Here is a 21,604-nt window from a genome sequence, read left to right as displayed (position 1 = left end):
GCAGCAGTGTCGGGCTTCAATCACATGATATGTGTTTTTGTGCTTCCTCTCCGGCCGTTGCCGTGGCAACCTTGTTTACCGTTGCCCCCGGCAACAGGTCAAACACACAGAAAACTCCAAAAACAAAAAGGAGAGAATTCCCCTCGTCCTCTAAACAAGAGCGCACTGCACTTTTCTTCTTCTTTCTCTTTTTGCCACGCAGGAAAAAGTGCATGAAAGAGAAAGAAAGAAAAAAAGTGCAGAAGAAGAAATACCACATGTTCACAGTCAGGGTCACAGACAGACAGACAGAGAATGTTAACCCTTCACATAGAAGTCATTTTACGAGCAATACTGCGGTTGATACAGGCTGATTTATTACCTTGTAGTTTTATTGACACAATTAATCATTTGTGTTTAAACATTAATTTAACCTCAAGGCAGATACCTGAATATTTGTCAGTTGTTGGTTACCATGACATTTATAAACACACGCCCGCGCGGATACAGATCTGTTAACAGCCCCGGCTGATAAAAGAGAATCCTTTAAAGCTGTGCTGCGTAACTATGGAACAGGAATCTGTGGTCTCTTCATTTACTGCTCTCTGTCTGTCGCCATGTCGAAATAATTAGCTGAATAGTTATCCAAGGCGTGTTTTAGTTTGATTTTTTTAATGCTAGTAATACATTTCAGATGTACATGTTATTGCCTGTGTGATTCTGTTGTGACTGTAAGGGGCCAACAGACAGTGGACACTCAAACTACAATTTAGAAAAGAAATCCAGTCTAGTCACAGTCACATTTAATGGATGTTGTGGACAACACGCCAGTGAAAAATAATATATTTATATATATATTTTTTTAAACACAGCTTTAACTGTGAAACAAATTAAGATATTGTTTTATGCTTACGCCAACTTGCTACCTCTATTTGTGCTGTGTAACTTTAAATAATGTCAATAAAAGTCTTGGTTAATGTGTTAACAGGTCAGTGTTGTCTCACAATGAAAAGGGTAGAGGGTGGTGGTTGGTGGGGTGGGGGGTGTTAGAAGAAAAAAAAGAAAAAAGGTGAATTGCATAAACATTAAACACACAGGAGGCGATGAGAGCAGGGTGAGAGTGACAGCAATGCGTTGGCAGACAAAGCCAGGAGCAACATGTGGCTGTCCACAGACAAGGCCCAGACAAAGACCTAGAGGGAGGCCACCACAAAGACACCAAGATGTCCGCGCAGCACGCTCAAAGGTTAATTGGCATGTCTTGAAAGAGCTGCGCTAGGAGATGAAAAGAGCCGGGGAACAAAGGGTCGAAAGGGAGCGTGGTGAGGCTGGACAAGAGGAGGGCAGGGATAATATGATAAAGCAACCAGAGCCAGGGGGGGGAGGGGGGGGGGGGGGCGAGCTTTAATCACAGGCAAAGGCAAGACTCTACACTGGCTGGCTCTGGAAGAAGAAGCACGGACATTTAAAAGGTTCAATGTAATTTTTCGGTTTTCTTATTGGTGTGTGTGTGTGTGTGTGTGTGTGTGTGTGTGTGTTTTTGTCCGGTTCTCACTTCAGGACTTTAAAAAGGCTGTTTGAGGGTTAACACTAGGTTTTAAGGTTCAGGTATGAATTAGGTTTATGTTAGGGTTAGTGTAAGGGTTGGGGTTAAGCATTTAGCTTTTGAGGGTTAGGGTTAAGGTTAAGGGCTAGGGAATGCATTATCTCAATGAGTGTCCTCACAAGTATAGCTGTGCAAGTGAGTGTGAGTGTGAGAGAGTGTGTGTGTGTGTGTGTGTGTGTGTGTGTGTGTGTGTGTGTGTGTGTGTGTGTGTGTGTGTGTGTGTGTGTGTGTGTGTGTGTGTGTGTGTGTGTGTGTGTGTGTGTGTGTGTGTCCATACGAGACTATGACCTATGAAATGCCATTACGCAACACACCATTTCCTTTAAGCTCTTTCTTCATACAGTTCTTCATGTGGTTTTCTGTCAAGGCTACTCATGTGTTGAGAGCTGTTGTTTGCCTTCATTGTGCTAGAATAATATAATATGTTTCTTATATGGAACTACAGACTACTTTACTGCACTATGCTTTTCTTTAAATTTGTTTTTTGGCACCTAATCCTTACCCCAGACCATGTTTCCCTTCTCAAAATGTATCTTTAAAAACTATTCACAAATATATGGTGCGATATTTTTAAAAGACAATTTTTCCAAAACAACTGGGCCACTATGGTTAACAGCAAGTGGCATTCTAACAGGTGTAAATGGTCCATTTGTTAGGGGCTATTTTCAGCACTGGATTAATTTGGTGTCTCTAGCGAGTATTTAAATACATCAGCAAGACACTGTTTGTGAGATGGACTCAGAGTAAATAACAGTGCCTCTGTTGGTGGCTGTGATGGTAATGAAGCAACATGTTACAAAGTGCAACGGTCAGTTAGACAGGCACTTTTAACCGTTTATTTCGCTCTATTCACCCCTATGTGACAGAGAAGCTCACACACATTTCAAATTCATGACTGCTGACTAGTGACCCCCCAAGTCTGAAATCTGAAAGTCCATTATAGCCGGGGGGGAATGCACCCTGGTAAGTATCACCAGCAAAGCAAATGTTTAAAAACTCTGAAATGGGGGCGCTCCGGTGGCATAGTGGATAGAGCGCGTACCATATTGGCTCCGGCCTTCGTTGCAGTGGTCGCGGGTTCGAATCCGACCCGTGGACCTTTACTGCAGGTCATCCCCCCTCTCTCTCTCTGTCTCGCTATTTCAACTCTGTACTGTCTAATAAAGCTTGAAAATGCAAAAAAAAAAAAAAAAAAAAAAAAAAAAAAATCACATCATTGTGGCCTCAGTTACCACCATTTCCATTGAATAGTAGCAAACAGTCAAAATAAGCCATTGAGTTCAAGCTTTCCTCAGGTAGTGGTGGGCGGTGTAATACGTAGTGTTGTGTTATATGACGTACCTCACAGTGGTCTCTGTAGAGCGTCTGCAGCTTCTTGATATCATTGATGTTGATGCGCTCGGGCAGAGGCATGGTGGAGTCCAGGTCAGGAGTGGGGAAGGGAGGCAAGCTGTGGGACGTATCTGGATGAAGCAAAGAAGACAGGTGTCACTCATTTCACTCACACACACACAAAAAGTAAATAACACACTAAATAGGCTCATTCAGATTGTGGAAACGTAACAATACTGTATGAAAGCCCTATGGGTAGATTATATAGTGTAAGACGTCAACATAGAAAAACATTGTTTCAGCAAACAAAATGCCCTTTTGAAGATATGTTCACCTTCAATAGGTAGTTAAGTGGACAGTGTGAATAGAGAGAGAGAGAGAGAGAGAGAGAGAGAGAGAGAGAGAGAGAGAGAGAGAGAGAGAGAGAGAGAGAGAGAGAGAGAGAAAGAGAGAGAGAGAATAAAGTGCAACTAAAGTCACTGGCTGCAATCGAACCAATGACATTGCGATTATATGGCATGCACGGTGACCACTGGGCTACCATAGCGCTCCGTGACAGTATATTTCACTAGTGTGACACTTATGCGTGTTAAATAAAGTAAAGCCAAACTGTGGTAACTGTGAAGTATGATTGCATACTGTGGTTTAATTGGAGGGAATAAATCTGGTACAGGTCAGAATAAAGACAGAGAAGAGATGAGAGGATAAATTTAAACTTGTCTGATGATCTTTAAAGTTTGAAACGTGTGTAGACAAAGCCACTTCTCACCTATGTACTGCTGGTGGTGTTGGCTCTGCGCGGCCACTGATTGCTCTGGAGTGCTGCTGCAGTGCTGAGAGCTTCCACACAGACTGTCAGACATACCGTCCACCTTCTGCAGAGGCTTGAACCTACACACACACACACACACACACACACACACACACACACACACACACACACACACACACACACACACACACACACACACACACACACACACACACAGACACGCACACACAGACGGACACACACACACACACACACACACACACACACACAATGAGGGAAAATGAAAATGGCAAGGAAAAGAGGTAAGAGAGTATAAGGGAATATATATTCAACAAGAACAAATATACAGTGTAGGGCATGTATGGGTGATGACATTTTTATTAGTAAAAATGTGAAAATCAAATCCTCATTCCAAAAAACAAACTCTTGTTAAAGAAAAATCTTAAGAAAAATGCCATAGCAAATGATTGGGGAAATTATGACAAATCAATCAATCAATCAATCAATCAATCAATCAATCAATCAATCAATCAATCAATCAATCTCTTTTATTTGACCTGGCCTAAGAACTATACAGCACTGTGCTATAAATAAATGTTATAAAGAGAGTTCGACCTTTTGCAAATGAACCAAATGTCTGGACAAAGTAGTAGAGTTGCTGACCTCTGTTTCTGGTGCACGGGCTGCTGCCTCATGGCCATGTACTGAGTGTCCTCCTGCAGTCTGTTGAGTGGTGAGTCTGGCTTCACGCGGATGCCGTAGTAATGATACTTAGAGTTTCCTCTGTTGGAGAGAAGAGATAGACGGTAGAAAGCAGTCAGAAGGAGAAGGCAAGGCAAGTGTAATTCTATAGCACAATTCAGACACAAGGCCATTCAAAGTGCTTTACAGGGGCATGAAATACATCAAGATTAAAACATTAGAAATTGCATTTAAGAGATAGTAAAAAATATACCATCATAGAGATAGAGCAAGGCAAGGCAAGGCAAGTTTATTTATATTAGCACAATACAGACACAAGGCCATTCAAAGTGCTTTACAGAGGCATGAAATACATCAAGATTAAAATACATCAACTATAGAATAGACATTAGAAAAGCGAATTAAAAATAAGAATAGAAATAAAACATTTAAATTAAATTAAAAAATTCCGGGGTTAAAAAGGGAAACAGAAAAGTCTTCAGATTTGATTTCAAAGAGCTTAAGAGAGTTGCAGCAGACCTCAGGAGAAGGAGAGGGAGACTTGCCTGGGCCATCAGTGTAATGACTGTGATTATGTTCTTCCATCAGGCTGTGAGCATCATCATACTCGTCACTTCCAGAATGCTTTTTTACATGATTACTGTTATCAGCTCATCTACAGTATCGGCAGCAAAACCCTGTTCCCTGCTTGTACCTCCGGGGGGTTCATACAGTTTAAAGATATAGTGCGTAACTTATATCAAAATATTGTTACATTCAAGCCATTGTGAGTCGACACAAAGTTGATTAAGCCTATCAGATCCACAATACTCTCTCTGTATTTCTCAGTATGGCAGCGTTTATAAACTGGTGTCGCCCCCCTGACACTGGTGCAGGAGCTCAGAAAAATCCCAAGAAGAGCCCAAGAAATGTTTCAGTTGTTGATTCGACTGCTGTAAGAAAAAACGTGGACGTACAACAGAAGGTATAAAATCCATGAGCCATCACTGAAGGCTTAAGCTAACGTTGATGCACAGACACTATTGTTGTAATTACTCATAATCCCTCGTGGGGGCTTCAGAATTACGCACTACAGCTTTAAAGGCAAATTAGATAATATATAAGGCCTATTAAGACTTTTGAAGTATGCGTCACCCTGAATGGTAGCTGCTGCTGCTATCAGTGTATGAATGTGTGCTCCAGTTGTTAGTCGCTTTGGATAAAAAGCATCTGCTAAATGACATGTAATGTAATGAAATGTAATGTAATGTAATGTAATGTAATGTAATGTAATGTAATGCTTGGGAGCCCTGTCAGTACCTGGTGCCTAGGCGGCGTGTCCTTAGGCCCATAAACACAGAGCGGATGAGCTTCCCGAACGAGGCTGCGTTGACCGGGTCCAGTTTCTGCTCCTGACAGTGGCGAAGGTAATGGTTGTACAGGGAGCAGCGCGGCAGGCTCACTCCCTCTGCCGTCTCATAATTATCCAGCAGCCACTGCAGCTAAAAAACACACAGAGAAAGAAGACACACAAGCACAGTCAGTCAGCCCCAATGAACACACACTGTGACACCTGGATAGAGAATTAAGAGGAGCATCTTATTGTCACGTCAAATCACACACATAACGACCAGATAGTTAAGGAGGTGAAACAACAAAAGCCTTGTTTCCACCGAGCAGGACAGTTCGGTTTGGTATGGCTCGACTGTCAAAAGGTGGGATGGGTTACCGTAGTAAGCTAACTGTGCCGTAACTATTTTGGTTGGGGTACCAAAACCGTACCAAAGGGTCTCAAAAGGGTGGAACACTACACTACACACTGCATGGGGTTTGATTGGTCCACAGATCTAGGGTTAATGTTTAGTACGAAACCATACCGTACCAAACCGAACTGCTCAGTGGAAACAAGGCAAAAGAAACCATTTTATGCCCGCTGTCCCTAAGCCTAGGTCTTTATACTCTTGACTGGAGCGGTCTGTGGCTACAGCATAAGAAATGGCTGATAGAGTGAGCACTCAAAAACATCTCAAGTGCCATTTATTGTCTCGGACAAATCTCCAAGACAGTCCTTATTAAAAAAGGGCACAGTCATAGCGCTGTCTGTGGCAGATCAATCATTAAAAAAAAAATTGCACAAAATGCTCACATTACCAATTTTTAAATAAGATTTAAAGCTTCAAGCAGTATTTTTTGACAAACGATGTGAAGTTTATGTGATGACAGCTGCGGTCGGAAGGCGGAGTGCAGGGAAAGGAAATCCTAACCGCCATTTTCCCATGTGAGGAAAAGAGTCTGGACAGAAATGCAACATGAATCTTGTTTAGATCTCTTTATAATTGAGCGACAGCCTCTTCCCAACAAGATGAAAAAGTTACAGTGCAAATCAAATGTGACGCAAAGTGCATGTCTCGGTGTATTTAGAAGGGGAAAATCAATCAATTAAAAGCCCATGCAAGAGTATTAAAGAAATATATACAAGATGGATTCTTAAGCAAAAAAAAAAAGTGATAGCAAAAAGCAGGTTCAGATCAAGGACGGACACTAATTGAGACAATGTTGCGACAGTGCAGAGGGTGAAGTATGCCAGCAGTAGGTAGTGTGTGAGACTTTGTAGAAAAACAAGTCGTACACACTGCCTAAAGGTTCAGCTTTTTGTCTTGTATTTTAAGTTCCTGGGTGACTTACATGGCTGTTGAGCAGGCTGCTTTTGTGACTTGCAATTCCTTCAGACTTTTGGAGGTTTTCAATCGCCATTTCAAGCTAAAGAAAAGAGAAGGGGGCATGCAACAAAAAAAAAGATAGAAAGAAAGAATAGAATAGAATAGTGGACATAGAAGAGGGAGGAGGCCAGAGAGAGAGAGAGAAAGCGGGGGGGTATATGAAGAAAAAAAAAGAAAAAAAAAGACTGTTAGCAAGCGGCCAGATCTCTGCATTTTCATTATAATCAGTCAGTGTTGCAGCCAAAATTTCTATTATTGGCCGACATAAAAGCATGCAAATCAAGGGACTGGTAAAAAGTTAAGCTGCTGGCTGAGGAGTTTGCGGTCAGACACTCTTAATGTATGCAAATGGGAACCACAAACAGGGGCAAAGGTCACGTCAACTTTGGAGACACTAGGGTCACCACACCCCCGCCCAACCCCCAAAATGTATCAAACAATGCAACTCAAACTAGATTGAAAAAAAAAAAAAATTGAAATCCGATTGAATTGTAACTTAAGACATAAGCAATAGTGTCATGGTATGTCAGTACACTGGAATATTAAAAAGGTACCCCTATGGATATCGTAGTTAAATTGAACACTTTTTAATACCTTTTTAATGCCACTTTAAATGAAATATAAAGCCAACGTCAAGGCCATGTTACTGGCAAAAGTAGGATGGAATGAAAAATTCTGAGGCATTTTAAGGTACTTTTAAGAAAGAACATGTATTGTAAACCCACATTTATATACTGTAACAATATCTTTGTGAAGTGTGCTTATACTTTTAATAACAAAATCATTTGTCACTTTTTTTTTTCAAACTACAAAATGGCAATGAAGGGCAATTCTGTTAGAACTATGCAGGGAGTTTGAAATTCCTTGTCTGTAAAATTCAATAATTTTAAGGCCTAATTTTGAGAACAAAAAGCTAAATAAAAAAAATAAAAAATGCATATCAGAGTGAGTTGTTAACTACCGTAGAGCATAAGCAGGGGTGTCACGTCGTAAAATTACACCGTCATATTATACTTTCTTTGGACTTAAAAAAAAAAAAAAAAAAAGGGAGTCCAATTGGCGGGCGCAAAGTGAATGACAAAACTGTAGGGGAAAATCAAGTAAAGATATAATGTGGTATGGCAGCCAAACTGGAGACATGGAGGAACAAGGAAAAAGGCTTGGGGCAGCGTTCCAAGCCTTTAAGAAGGGCTCCCGAGGGCCCAGCGCCAAATGGTAATGAGCCCCAGGGGTTGCTTTGTTTCACAGGACGCTCAAGTGCCTGTGAAAACCCTCCCGAACAAGGCAAGCCGCTGAATTATTTAAGCCAGTGTCCCCATTCTACAGGCTGCTCTAGTCTGGCCCTGCACTGCTCTGTTTCTCCGTGTGGGTTACTGCTGGGAGGCCCACGCTCAGGTTGCCTCAATGTGTGTCTCTCCCTCTCTTTCTCCCTGCCTCTCTTTCTCTCTCTCTCTTTCTCCCTGCCTCTCTTTCTCTCTCTCTCTTTCTCCCTGCCTCTCTTTCTCTCTCTCTCTCTCTCTCTTTCTCTTTCTCTCTCTCTCTTTCTCTCTGCCTCTATCTCTCTCTCTTTCTCTCTGCCTCTATCTCTCTCTCTCTCGGAGGGCTCAGGTAGCAGTGATGACAGCTAGCACCATTGGGCATCTCATAACACCATATGGTAGAGGGGATCTCTGATGAGTGAGCAATATTGTACTAAGAATAAGTAGTTGCAACATATGTATGTACTTTAATAGGGCTAGTTTTTGAAGTTCGATACTTTTTTTTTAATCACAGACCGACATTGCTCAACAACACCCAGTATCAAAAATGTCATTCAACACCAAATGTCCATACTTAAGGGGTTAATCTCATTGACGTAAGTGAGCCAATAAGCAGGCAGAATGCTTGATGTGCCAAGATCTAAAAGAGCTGGTGATTGGCTGTGTGGAGGCATCAGTGACTTGCACCTTTTCATTTTGCACTGATTCATTGTATAGTTTCCATTTTAGTCCCTTTTTGATTGTATATTTGTGATAATCTTAAGGCAGTAAATGTAATGTCCGCTTATTAAAGTTCTATTTTTTTAAATTATGTTAAAATACCTAAGAGCTGAAAAATAAAGAATCACTGATATACGCCCATTTTACAAAAGTTAGGAACCAATCAGATCGTTGAATTTAAGCCACCCATTTTATAAAGTTATATTTTTTGGCTTAAACATCAGCGTGTGTGTGTGTGTGTGTGTGTGTGTGTGTGTGTGTGTGTGTGTGTGCGCTCACCATAGCGGAGGAGGAGCGAGATGAGTGTGAGATGTGGTTGCGGCTTCCCTCCATGCTGCCTCCATGGATGAGGTAGGTGCTGCCGCTGGAGATGATGTGGCTGGAGCCCACGTCCATGGCTATGCCCACCATGCCGTGAGGAGGGACCCCCCCAGAGGCAGAGGACACCACTGTGGTCACATGGGCACCGCCAGCCCCAGAGTCAAAGTAGGTGCCCCCGCTGCCCTGCCCGTACAGCTGGGCCTCGGGGTTGTAGGAGTAGGTCGCCCGGCTGGGGAGGAGGGAGAGTCGTTGATATCAAAATTGTATTTCATAAAAATAAAATAAAAAAATAATAATAATAGGGGAAGGTGGGGTGATTTGTGCAACTTTTTACTCAAAGTGATTTTAAAGTGAGGCCTTGACAGTTATGTCTCCAACTCAAATATGTACATATATTTCAGGATGTTGTGCATCCCTGGCAATAAAAACTTTGGATCTGGAATAAACTGTTTAAGAAATATAGCTTTCGGAAAAAAAGTTGTCTTGTCGCACAAATCACCCCACGACAAAGTCACCATCATCATCTTTCTGGCCATCTGAACTCTCATCAGTGGTGTCGTTAAGTGGAATTGAGATGTCACTCTCTTCTGAGCTACTGTAGACAATCACTTTCTTTTGGTGACCAGCGTATACAGCCATGCCACTGGCACAACTCTCAGAAATGTACTTTGCACTAGTTGCTCCGTGCTTGTGGAACCAACTGCCACCTGACAAATGTGATTCCCCCTACATTTCTGCCTTTAAATCAAGGCTCAAAACCCATATGTACACCCTGGTGTTTCCTCCCCATTAACCTCTGCACTACTTACTTACCTCTGCACTACTATCTGTGTTTATGTGGATGTATGGGCTTTACGTCTTTTATTTTGGTTATTGTTATTTTACCTTCATTGTTTACCTACTGAATGCACTATGTACAGCACTTTGGACAGTGCAAACTGTCATAAATGTGCTTTTATAAATACATTTTACTTACTTACTTACTTATAACTCACCCAGGCCCTTGCGCACAAATCACCCCATCCCCAGAATTTTGGATAATAGGCATGATGCAGCAATTTAGGGTTGACATTGTGCTAATTATATAGACTCAAAGTGTAGCATACCAAAGCACTAAAACATGTGTCAAATGTTTTCAAACGTGTCTATAATTGTTCAGACACAATAATCAAAAAACCTTGATCATGGAAATTTTACTTTGAAAGGCAAAACACAGTTTTTTGAGCTTAAATGTGCTTATATCTTATTCCTTGTGTCTCCCTTCTTTACAGGATGAGTCAAATGGATGGCTCTTCTTAAATATGTGGTCACATTTCCAATTTCTTCCACGGTTTTCTAGAAACAATGGGTTTTGCAACTTCCAAAATGCACAAATCACCCCACCTTCCCCTACTTGATTTTTAATTTTTAATTTAAAAAAACACAAACTGAAAAAAAGGGAACACACAAACAAAAGACAAAACAACATGTAAAAAACTAGGGGTCATGGCATTGATTAGTCCTTATACATCCAATCAAATCAACTGGAGAATATAGAAGAAATAAATCAAAGATAAAGAAAATAATAATAATAATATTGAAAATAATCAATGTATATACAGATCAAACTTTAACTTAATTTAAAACTAAACATGGGTTGTATACAAGTTCACCTGACGGATACATTCAGTATTAGTCCCAATGGTTACAAGTCATTCATTTTAGGAAGTCGACGTGAGTATATTAAGACTAAGATTATTATCTTGTGATTTTCCCTTACTTATCCAAAAGGGAAAGGGAATAGAGAATGGCTGTGCTTCGAGGTCATTCTCTCCTCTACACAGACAACAGTATAATTGATGTCATCAAAATATTTGGTTATGCTGCTGGAGGCCAATCAAACATCACAATGCCGGGGCCGGGGGAATAGAAATCACTGGGTGGCTTGAATTAGGCCTTTCTGATTGGAGCCTCTTGAAAAGATGTTAAAATGATGAGCGAAGTGGTCTGGACAGTCTTATTTGTCATTATTCTTTTCAGCATGCCTGCCATTCATACATAATTCAAGATGACTGTGTGTTTGGAAGGGGAGCCTGATATTTATGCACAGACTATTGCTGTGTCCATTTAATAAAAAAAACAATATATGTATTTTGGAGCCCTTTGGTGAAAATGTTAAAGAATAGTAGAATAATCTTTTGAATGCACAAATAAGGGATATGATAGTAAAGCTAACATTGAGTACTTGAACTACACAGTGGAACACATGTATCATGTTACTTTGTTGTCCCCTCAGGTCGTCTGGGACAGGTCTACTTACAGTCCCCAGAGTTAGGACTAAAACAAGGAGACGTAGCTTTTCAGTTTTAATGCTCCACATATCTGGAACAAACTCCCAGAAAAAACTTGAGGTCTGCTGCAACTCTCAGCTCATTTCAGTCAAATCTGAAGACTTTTTTGTTTCTCCTTTTAACCCCGTAATTTTTTATTTTATTTCAATGTTTTATTTCTATTCATATTTTTCATTCGCTTTTCTAATGTCTATTCTATACTTGATGTATGTCATGCCCCTGTAAAGCACTTTGAATGGCCTTGTGTCTGAATTGTGCTATATGAATACATTTGCCTTGCCTTGCATTAAAGGCCTACTTCACCGGTGGGAATATGAAGGTGTATTGAATTCTGAGATCGTATGTAGTATAAATGTGCCATTTTTTTTTAAATTGGTTCATCCTAGCCTGAGAAAAGGCAGAAAGAGTGTTTTATGGTCTCACTGTCTAACCCTACATTTCTCTTACTGTGACATCATCACAGTAAGAGAAAGTAGGCCTTTAATATTCCATCATTCAAAGTATTAATAAAACATTGCTTACATAGTTCCATTGGTGTAGACAGCCTCTCCGTTCTCTCCTACGTACTGGACTTGGGACGGGTAGACCTGGTGCACCTGCTGAACCTACACAACAGGAAAAAGGTTTAATCGTTATTCACGCCGTCTGCGAATACTAGTCAAATTCCAACTATAACTGGAATAGAAACTGACTGTTTTAATTATATGGGAACTGCATACAAATGAAACTATCTCCTGTTTGGGTGTATGTGCACATCAATTTCAGTCTGTGCATTAAGTGCAGTGAAAAAAACTCATGTGGTACACCCCCTTGGTTTCCACATAGTAAATGAACGGAAAAGCATCCTTAAACAATATAATTAAACATAAACACAGTGCCTGGAATATGTAGACTAGAAGTGCTAAAAAAAAATGTGTACAATATGGGGGATTCAAATGCACATTTCTACGTGATTTAAAAACTAAATTGGTCAAATTACGATTGAATATATTTCAACTGGAATTGGCACAGACATACAGTACATGTAGTTTGGTAGAGACACTTGACTTGACAAAACATCACAACTACTCATGAATCATTGGAGCATAAAAATGAAAGTGAAAAGGCAGGTTTTGAACTGTCCATCTGCTATTGGCTGATCTTCAGTCATGTGACATATGACATCACCCCGATATATGTTAGAAAGAATGCTAATGACATTGAGCTAATAGCAGGCGGTCAGTTCAGCTCCTGATTTTCACCATTAGACACTGGACATCACACAGATTGACTGAGATGAGTTGGGATTTGGTTCAAGCCCCCGGCAAGTTTCCCCCATTCCACAAAGGGACCCAGAGAAGCCATGCACATCATCACAAGAGTAAAGCCATCCCAAAGATTAAGATGTTATTATTTCATTATTATTCATTGTCATGTTAATGTTGTATGCAGGCAGCAGGGCCAGGCTCAGCCAGGGAAAGACACACAGCAAGCAGGAGAAGCAGCGTGGCACATGAACAGGCTGCCACTCATTCACTGTTTTCTTTTTTTTTTAAAGATTATTTTTTGGCATTTTCAAGTTTTATTCGATAGTACAGAGTTGAAATGGGGAGACAGAGAGAGGGGGAGGGGGGGGTGACTTGCAGTAAGGGACCACGGTTTGGATTTGAACCCACGACCACTGCAACGAAGGCCAGAGCCAATATGGTGCGCGCTCTATCCACTACACCACCGGAGCGCCCCTACTCATTCAGTGTTTAAACACAAACATGAGTTGGTTGTTACTGTTTAACTTGTTTACTCTCTGTGACCCATTGAAGGCCAAACAACGGCCTGGTCTGACTGTTATTGATTAACCTGGATGTAAATTCTGCACCAAATGGCAGGTGAGAAAGTTGACCATGTTGATTGTAAGTGACGTAAATAAGCCCCGGTGAAACTAGGCTATTTGCATCACTGGATTCTGTTGGTTTGAATTCATATGCCCCCGTTTCCACTGAGCAGCACGGTTCGGTTTTGGTACGGACTACAGTGTGTAGCTCCAGCCTTATGGCACCCTTTTGGGACGGCTCGGTACCCTAACAAAAAGGGTCCCAGAAATAGGTATGCCACAGTTTGCTTATGGTGGTTCACTTCCCAACTTTTGACCATCATACTGTATGAAATGTAAAGCCCACTGAGACTAAGGCATATTTGTGATATTGGGCTATATAAATAAAACTGATTTGATTTGATGGTGGAAACGCAAAACGTCATACTGCGCGGTGGAAATGTGGGTATAGTAATAAATTAAATCTTCTTGCTTTATAATAGACGAACACTCTGTATGTGGCTTCTATATAGGCTCAGTCACAGATGTTAAAATAGTTTGATTTTAAAGTAGTTTGTCAAAGGGGGGGGGGGGGGGCACAAGTATTTGTTTGCCCAGCACTGTACCAGTCTGTACGGTACTGTGTACCTGCTGTTGAACTGTTCGTCCCTTCTGAGCTGAGCCTGTGGCTTGAACCAGCACCCTCTGTGTGGATACAAGACATCACTCAATTACACAGGTATCAACAGGCACAATAACCACACACAGAGAGACAGACAGACAGACAGACAGACAGACAGACAGACAGACAGACAGACAGACAGACAGACAGACAGACAGACAGACAGACAGACACACAGACACACAGACAGACACACAGACACACACACAGAGAGCTCCGGAAAAAAATAAGAGACAATTATGAAATTTTCTTAAATCTTCATCTCTACATAACTTATTAAAAATGCTCTTAATGACAAAAAATGTATTGGAATTTGGTATAAAAAAAAATTCAGTAGTTTGTAGAATAAAACCGAAATGTTTATTCTACTTAAACATATGCCTATAAATAGTCAAACGAGAGACACTGAACATTTGGAGTGGTGTCTCTTCATTTTTTTCCGGAGCTGTACAAACAAGGATCATTGTAAAAACACATGATAGTCAACAACACAACACTGGCAAACACATCAAGACTTTTAAAGGCACAATGTGTAGTTTGTAATTTTCTGCTGCTAAGGGGGCTGACGATCATTGCAATAACCAAAGAGGGAGTTTGATGACGTCATGGATAATGGGATCAGCTTCGGTGAGAGAATACGCAGCGGAGGGCCAGGCTTAATCGTGGTCCATCACAATGGTGCAAACAAAGTACATACAATACACAACAACAATTCAATGCTATATGAGACTACAACTTCTTCTTCAATTTTTTTGGGCACGCTTGTAGAGTGACTTCCCCGTGTCTTATGGTTTCGCCGAGAATATCAGGAAGTAGAGGGGCAACTGGATAGCTCAGTATGTAACACACTGACTTCTTTTACATTTTGGAAGAAAATTCCAATCAATCAATCAATCAATCTTAGGAGACAGACGGTTTCTAGGATTCTAAAGTATTTCTTGCTCCATTTTTTCCTGTAATCAGTACAATAAGTTATGAGATCTCAGGACAAGCAGAAAAAAATGATATATAAACAGATATATGACAGCCTTTCCTGGACTATATAGCAGCTTAACATTTCCCTTTAATTTAAACTATGTCCTTAGACACCTGTTAAGTAGAGTACGCCATGAGAGTTGTTTATTTTGTGTTGTCTTTTGTTTGTGTCTTCACTTTTTCAGTTCAGTGTTTGTTTTCCTTTAAAAAAACAAATCCCAACTAAAAGTTTTTTTTTTACATAATAAAAAAATCCCCTAAACCCCCAAGGTTTCTCAAGGACATTATGTTCTTTATCAAATTTGAAAAAATAAGATTAACAGTGAAAGGCTGTTCTAAATTTATTTTCTAAGAAATGGAATTCTTTCATAAATTACTTTAATCCATTGCCTACCCTGGCCTCGGACTATTTCAGAGACAGTTGTTCTGTGTAGATGTTTTTGCTGTGTTTAAAATGACCCCAATAAGGGGGCGCCCTTAGCTCAGTTGGTAGGGTGTCCCCCCCCCCCCCTCCCATGGGCCTCGGCCAGCAGCGGACCCGGGTTCGATTCCAGCCCGCGGTCGTTCTCTGCATGTCACTCCCCTCTCTGCCTCTACACTATCAATAAAGCATAAAAAATGCCCAAAAATATATATAAAAAAATAAAAATAATACCCCAATACATTTTTTTAACAATAAATAAATGGCCCTGGCAGTACGCTACCTGCTGTGAGGCTGGGACCGGCTGTACCACCGGAGCCTGAGCCGATGAAGAGGTCCGCAGCGCCGCCACGCTGGTGGTGCTTTCTGACCCGCCCTCGGAGCTCTGCATGCTGGGAGGAGAGGAGAGGGGAGACGGGGTGAGTGAGGGGGGTTGATACACAAGACTTAAGAGAATATCAGCAGGTGGATTCAGTGATTCTGGAGAACGCGTGTTGTCAGAATCACTTGTTGTCAAACTCAATGAATATCTCCCTCATGATACTCTCAACCTGTGTGTGTGTGTGTGTGTGTGTGTGTGTGTGTGTGTGTGTGTGCTGAAATTAAATCTGGTGTTAATACACACAGGCTGGGCTCTGTAAAAAGGGGACCCATTTCTTTACATACCCGTTTACAGGGTGTATTTTAAAAATGTTTATTCTGTATTAATTAAGTGATTCGGTACAGGACAAAACTAGTGACATGCACATGGACAGCCATACTAAATCAAACTGCTCTTCCGACCCACTCATTCTCTCACTGGGGCATTCTTTGAGCCCCGGGGGGAAGGGGGGGGGGGGGTGTGTTTCTGTCTTATCCAAGTCAAGCTGAGTCAGTGAGGCTGGGCACCACCTCTGGTCTTTAAAGCCCTGTAAACCCAAATCCTTCTAACTATGTCATTTAGGGAGTTAGTTGCATGATAGTAAAAGCATCTGCAAAGAGTTAAGGCATATTCATCAATCCAAATGAAAGAGATGTTGTCTTTATAAAGTTTGATCAACTTCATAAACAAAAACAGTGACTGCTGCCATGGAGACCGTTTGATACGGCCAATCCCAAACAGTCCTGTCAAATGTTGTAGAATCTAGACAGTTAAAAAGGCTGTTTTGTTTTTTAACTAGGTTTTATTATATTTATGAACATTTGTTTTCAATCAGATTTTTTGTAAAAAGCTTATTCAGACACATCCAACTTTGAAATCATACATTGATTTAGAGCAAGTTTCCAAAGGCTTAAATCAAATACATAGCTGAACATTATCACACACACACACACACACACACACACACACACACACACACACACACACACACACACACACACACACACACACACACACACACACACACACACACACACACACACACACACACACACACACACACACACACACACACACACACACACACACACACACACACACACACACACACAACCAAGAGGAAAAGTTACAGTGGGACAAGAGTTATCAAGTTACCAACACTTCTAAAACCTACTGTGTCGGTGTCCACTCTCTCCTGTTTCCACTGGGTGACAATGTGCGCGGCATAGCAAAGTGGTGCTAAAGAGCTAAAGATGGAGTGACTCAAACAAAAGACCTCCTCTCTCTCTCTCTCTCTCTTTTTGAAAAGAGCGGGAGAAAGGCCGGCAACACAAGGGACAAGAGGAGAATGGAACGGCAAGGGGGAGTAAGTAGAAAAAAAAACTACATCCAAACTCAACAAAATTTTTTTTTTTAAATGAAATCAACAGTTGGTCTCTGGGTCTCCTGCCAGGCGGCTGATGATACCCAGCGTTTTGTTTCCTTCTCCAATAATCCAGCTGATATGAGGACATTCCTCAATGCTTTGTAAACGTTTGTCGGTTGCCATGGTGAGGAATCCATGACAACCACCCCCAACTCAACCCCCCCTTTTCCCCCCCTCCTCCTCCTCCCACTGTCGGTTTCACTCCTCTAACCCCCTAACCACCAAGAGCCTCCCTTTTATTAAGCTCTTGCACAGGAACTTTCGAGTGTGTGTGTGTGTGTGTGTGTGTGTGTGTGTGTGTGTGTGTGTGTGTGTGTGTGTGTGTGTGTGTGTGTGTGTGTGTGTGTGTGTGTGTGTGTGTGCGTGTGTGTGAGAGAGAGAGCGTGTGTGCGTCATTGAGTGCATTTGTGTGTGTATGTGTGTGCGTGCGTGTGAGAAGGGGGAGGATGAGAATAAGGAAGACGGAGATACGTGTGTGTGTCTGCGTCTGTGTGTGTGTCTGTGTGTGTGTGTGTGTGTCTGCGTCTCTGTGTGTGTGTGTGTCTGCGTCTGTCTGTGTGTGCGTGTGTGTTGGGGGGTTGAATTGACGAGCAGGCTTTGGCTTAAGGCATAGATCCAGGAGCAGCGGGAAAAGTCAGTAAGTACACAGAGGAGAGAATGGTTTTTACAGCAAGACACAACCTGCTGTAGACATGCCGCGATCACTCAGAACACACGACATGCAGTGTTCCAATCATGTTTTAATTACTGGAAGAAATCTGACAAACACACACCTCTAAGGCTGAGGTAATCTGTAGACTAAGCTGTTACATACAAGCAACAGGTGCAGCCACGCTTGACTTTTGGCTTTTTTTGAATAATGACAATAGCCAATCTTTTTGATGGAGAGGCACGCTTAAAACTAGAATACTATGCTGCTTTCATGCAGATTCTATCATAATCTACTGTCAAGCTTTGTTAAAACAGTTCTAGTTTTAACTGCGTAATGATAATTATACATATCAGTTTTAAGTATAAACTATATATTTGTTTTCTCTGTTGAGCGACTTTCCTTATTCACTATTTAATCCCACAAATATATTGTATTTAGAATTGTGAATTATTTTCTTGAGTTATAAGGAATAAGAGTTCATTGTACTTGTCTTTATAAGTGATAGCATAAAAATAAAAATAAAAATATATAATACTTAAAAGGTGGAGTCAGTGATTCTGGAGAATGCTCGTTGTTAAAATCACTTTTTCTCATAATCTCCTCAAGATTCTCATAATCTCCTCAAGATCCGCTACCTGTACCGAGCGTATTACTGTGTTATCTGGCGTTCACACACAGCCTGTAGGCTCTGTAGGCCCGTTTACAGAGCCTAGGCTTTGTATAAACACACTGATGATTTTTTTTTCAGAGCACAAAAAGTAGCAGATTGAGATGAGAAAGTGATTTAGACAAAAAGCATTTTCCCAGAATCACTGACTCCACCTTTAAATCCAAGGCCTTTTCTACAAAACAAAAATGTTCTACCACGTGGTCCAAATGGGCCATTGAAATATATTAAAAAATTTGAACTCAGAAAGGGGTCACCAAGAAAAACAACCGTAACATGGGGACTTAGTGAAGAGAAACTTGGACAAAATGAGTCAGAATGGAGGAAACCCCATTGGTGAGTGAAGGACAGGAAGAGGAAACATATTCAAACCAAAACGGTGGTTCCAACCAAACACAACAAAAACATAAATCCCTTTTTAAATGGAACATCTCCAGGAGTTAAAGCCTTAAATGATAGAGGATAAACGCTCTCATTAAGACACAACCACATTAAAAGGTTGGCGCTCCACACAACATGGATGAGGCTACAACAGACACTACCGCAAAGTAAAGAGAGGTTGGCAGTTGGCACACAGGCAGGCAGGAGATTGGAAGGGTAAAAGTTTAGTTAAAAGAATGGTTTCCCAAATAGATCTTGACACTAAATGCAATGGTAAATCTAAATCTAAATGGTAATCTTCTCCACTCTGCATTAGAACTAGAATGATTCATACATTTTCCGAGAATCGTGCTGGATGACTTTTGGCTTGACTTTTTTTTTTTTTCGAAGTTGAATTAATCATACTTCACTTTTTGTGTGTAGTATCATACCACTATACCGGTAGTAGTATCATGTTTCGATATCTGTGCAAACGCATTAATAAAAATAACCATTTAAAAATAGCATTTCTGCAGTGCTGGCGTAGTGGATAGAGCGCGTACCATATTGTCTCCGGCCTTCGTTGCAGTGGTCGCGGGTTCAAATCCGACCCGTGGACCTTTACTGCAGGTCATCCCCCCTCTCTCTCTCTCTCTCTCTCTCTGTCTCCCCATTTCAACTCTGTACTATCCAATAAAACTTGAAAATGACAAAAAATAATCTTAGAAAAAAAAAATTGAATTGCTTTCACTGATGGTAATTTATGATCATCAGAGGAAAAATGTGACTGTTTCATAAACCCTGACGAGGATTTTAAAAGTTACTCATAGGAGCTTTAAGATACAAAAACAACAGATTTGGGGTGTGTCACCGCCTTGCATTTTCCATGTGTGTATATTTTGCCACAGGGTGAATACACCTCTCTGCTCTGCCTACATGACTAATAATAGCCTGAGTGTAAGAGGCCTATGTTGAAATCCCTGATATGTGTCAATCTGCAGACAAACACATTTACAGTAAGCACTTGATCCAGTCTAGCCCGACCAGCCCTACGCCCAGACTCAATCTTCTGTGTATTTCTTAACAACACAGGGCACAATTAGCACGTACATGTAAAGGCTCTCTTAATCTAATACAACTTTTCTTCACACATCTTTCTTGTATGTCATTTAAAAGAAGGTGTAGTCAGTGATTCTGGAGAACGCTTGTTGTCAAAATCAATTAATTTCCTACTCACAATCTGCTACCTGTCCGCAGTACTGTTTGTGCACTGAAAACAGTCAAGTGATAATAGTAACTGTATAGGTTATGTAAAGAAAGTGGCCCCTCCATAGCTGGCAACATACCCGTTTACAGATCCTAGGCTGTGTATTAACACTGGATTTTCTGTTCAGCACACACAGTTAAGAGAGGTAGCAAAACCTGATGAAATATTCACTGATTTAGACAAAACAGGTGATTTTGACAACAAGTGTTATCCAAAAATCACTGACTACACCTTTAAAGCCGCAAAAGACTTTTAGGTATTTGCAAAAGAAGCTGCTATAATGCACAAGGACATTTCTAAAGCAAAGGAATGTGTCCACGGAGTGTCAGTTGCGTTATAAATACACTTGTAAGAATCCCATCATATATCTTTAGACTTGTCAGTTTCATCAGAGGGAGTGACACTAGCTTGAAAGCTCCTTTACGCCCTTAACGAGTGGGTGGGGCTGAAACTAACCCTGCGTTCCAATACCAAATCTCCCATACTAATTAAGTATGCCAGAAGAGTAATAAGGATGTCCCAATACATGCATGTCAAATGAAGTATGCCAAAAAAAAACAGGATGCCCTAATACATCCAATTGCATTTTGAAGTATGGAAACCAGCATGATTTAGTATGTAGTATAGTAAAAGGGAAAAGTGTGTGATTTGGAACGCAGGGTAAGATAGTGGGGGAATCAGTAACGTTTTCATCCATTCAAGTCTCTGTAAACCCAAAAATCCACAAAATTTTAATTTCGGGAGTTAGATAGATGCATGATAGTTAGAGCATCTGAAAAGAGTTATAGGCATACAGTATTTATCAATCCACATTAAAGATAATGGCCATTAAAGCTGCAGTGTGTAGAATTTGGGGTTTTATTTCCTAGCAGATTTTGTAGAAAGTAATTATAATATCCATAAGTACATTTAATTTAGTGCATAATAGCTGAAATATATATTTTTTTTATTATTTTTTCCCTTAGAAAGGGTCTCATATATGTCCATATTTCTGCATATTTTGGACCAAGGCCTAGTGCCGCCATCTTGAAAGTGTCATAGTTGGAATGTCATCAGGTGCATTGTTTAAAATGTAGCATTGTTCTTGTCCTTGAAGGCCACTGTAGCTTGTGTTATTATTCGAAAGGGTTGGAGTTACCCAGGGAGCGTTGCATTCTAGAACTTTGTAGAACTTTCTTGATGATGTCATATTACACACTGCACCTTTAAGTTTGATCAACTTTACTTTGAGATTACACAATAAGTATTTTGAACCAATCACGGCAGTTCTCTGTCCAAACGTTC

At 40.8% G+C, this 21,604-nt stretch overlaps 1 protein-coding gene across 4 annotated transcripts in view; it reads right to left on the bottom strand.

The window, feature by feature from the left end:
* The window catches only part of rfx2 (regulatory factor X, 2 (influences HLA class II expression)), a 50,159-nt gene that overhangs the window by 14,188 nt on the left and 14,367 nt on the right, over positions 1–21,604 (bottom strand). The window contains exons 2-10 of one of the 4 annotated variants that reach the window (XM_080032371.1): positions 15,871–15,979; positions 14,158–14,214; positions 12,243–12,325; positions 9,349–9,619; positions 7,056–7,130; positions 5,691–5,872; positions 4,353–4,472; positions 3,687–3,808; positions 2,927–3,048 (exon numbers count right to left, since the gene is read on the bottom strand). In XM_080032371.1, the coding sequence (XP_079888497.1) occupies positions 2,927–3,048; positions 3,687–3,808; positions 4,353–4,472; positions 5,691–5,872; positions 7,056–7,130; positions 9,349–9,619; positions 12,243–12,325; positions 14,158–14,214; positions 15,871–15,978 (1,140 nt within the window). In that variant the 5' untranslated portion in view covers position 15,979. The remainder of the gene's footprint in view (positions 1–2,926; positions 3,049–3,686; positions 3,809–4,352; positions 4,473–5,690; positions 5,873–7,055; positions 7,131–9,348; positions 9,620–12,242; positions 12,326–14,157; positions 14,215–15,870; positions 15,980–21,604) is intronic. The other 3 variants (XM_080032373.1, XM_080032372.1, XM_080032374.1) reach the window with 3 other exon arrangements.

This window comes from Ammodytes marinus, assembly GCF_949987685.1.
Source record: "Ammodytes marinus genome assembly, chromosome: 8".
NCBI lineage: Eukaryota > Metazoa > Chordata > Actinopteri > Uranoscopiformes > Ammodytidae > Ammodytes > Ammodytes marinus.
This window is presented reverse-complemented; position numbering and strand designations above follow the sequence as displayed.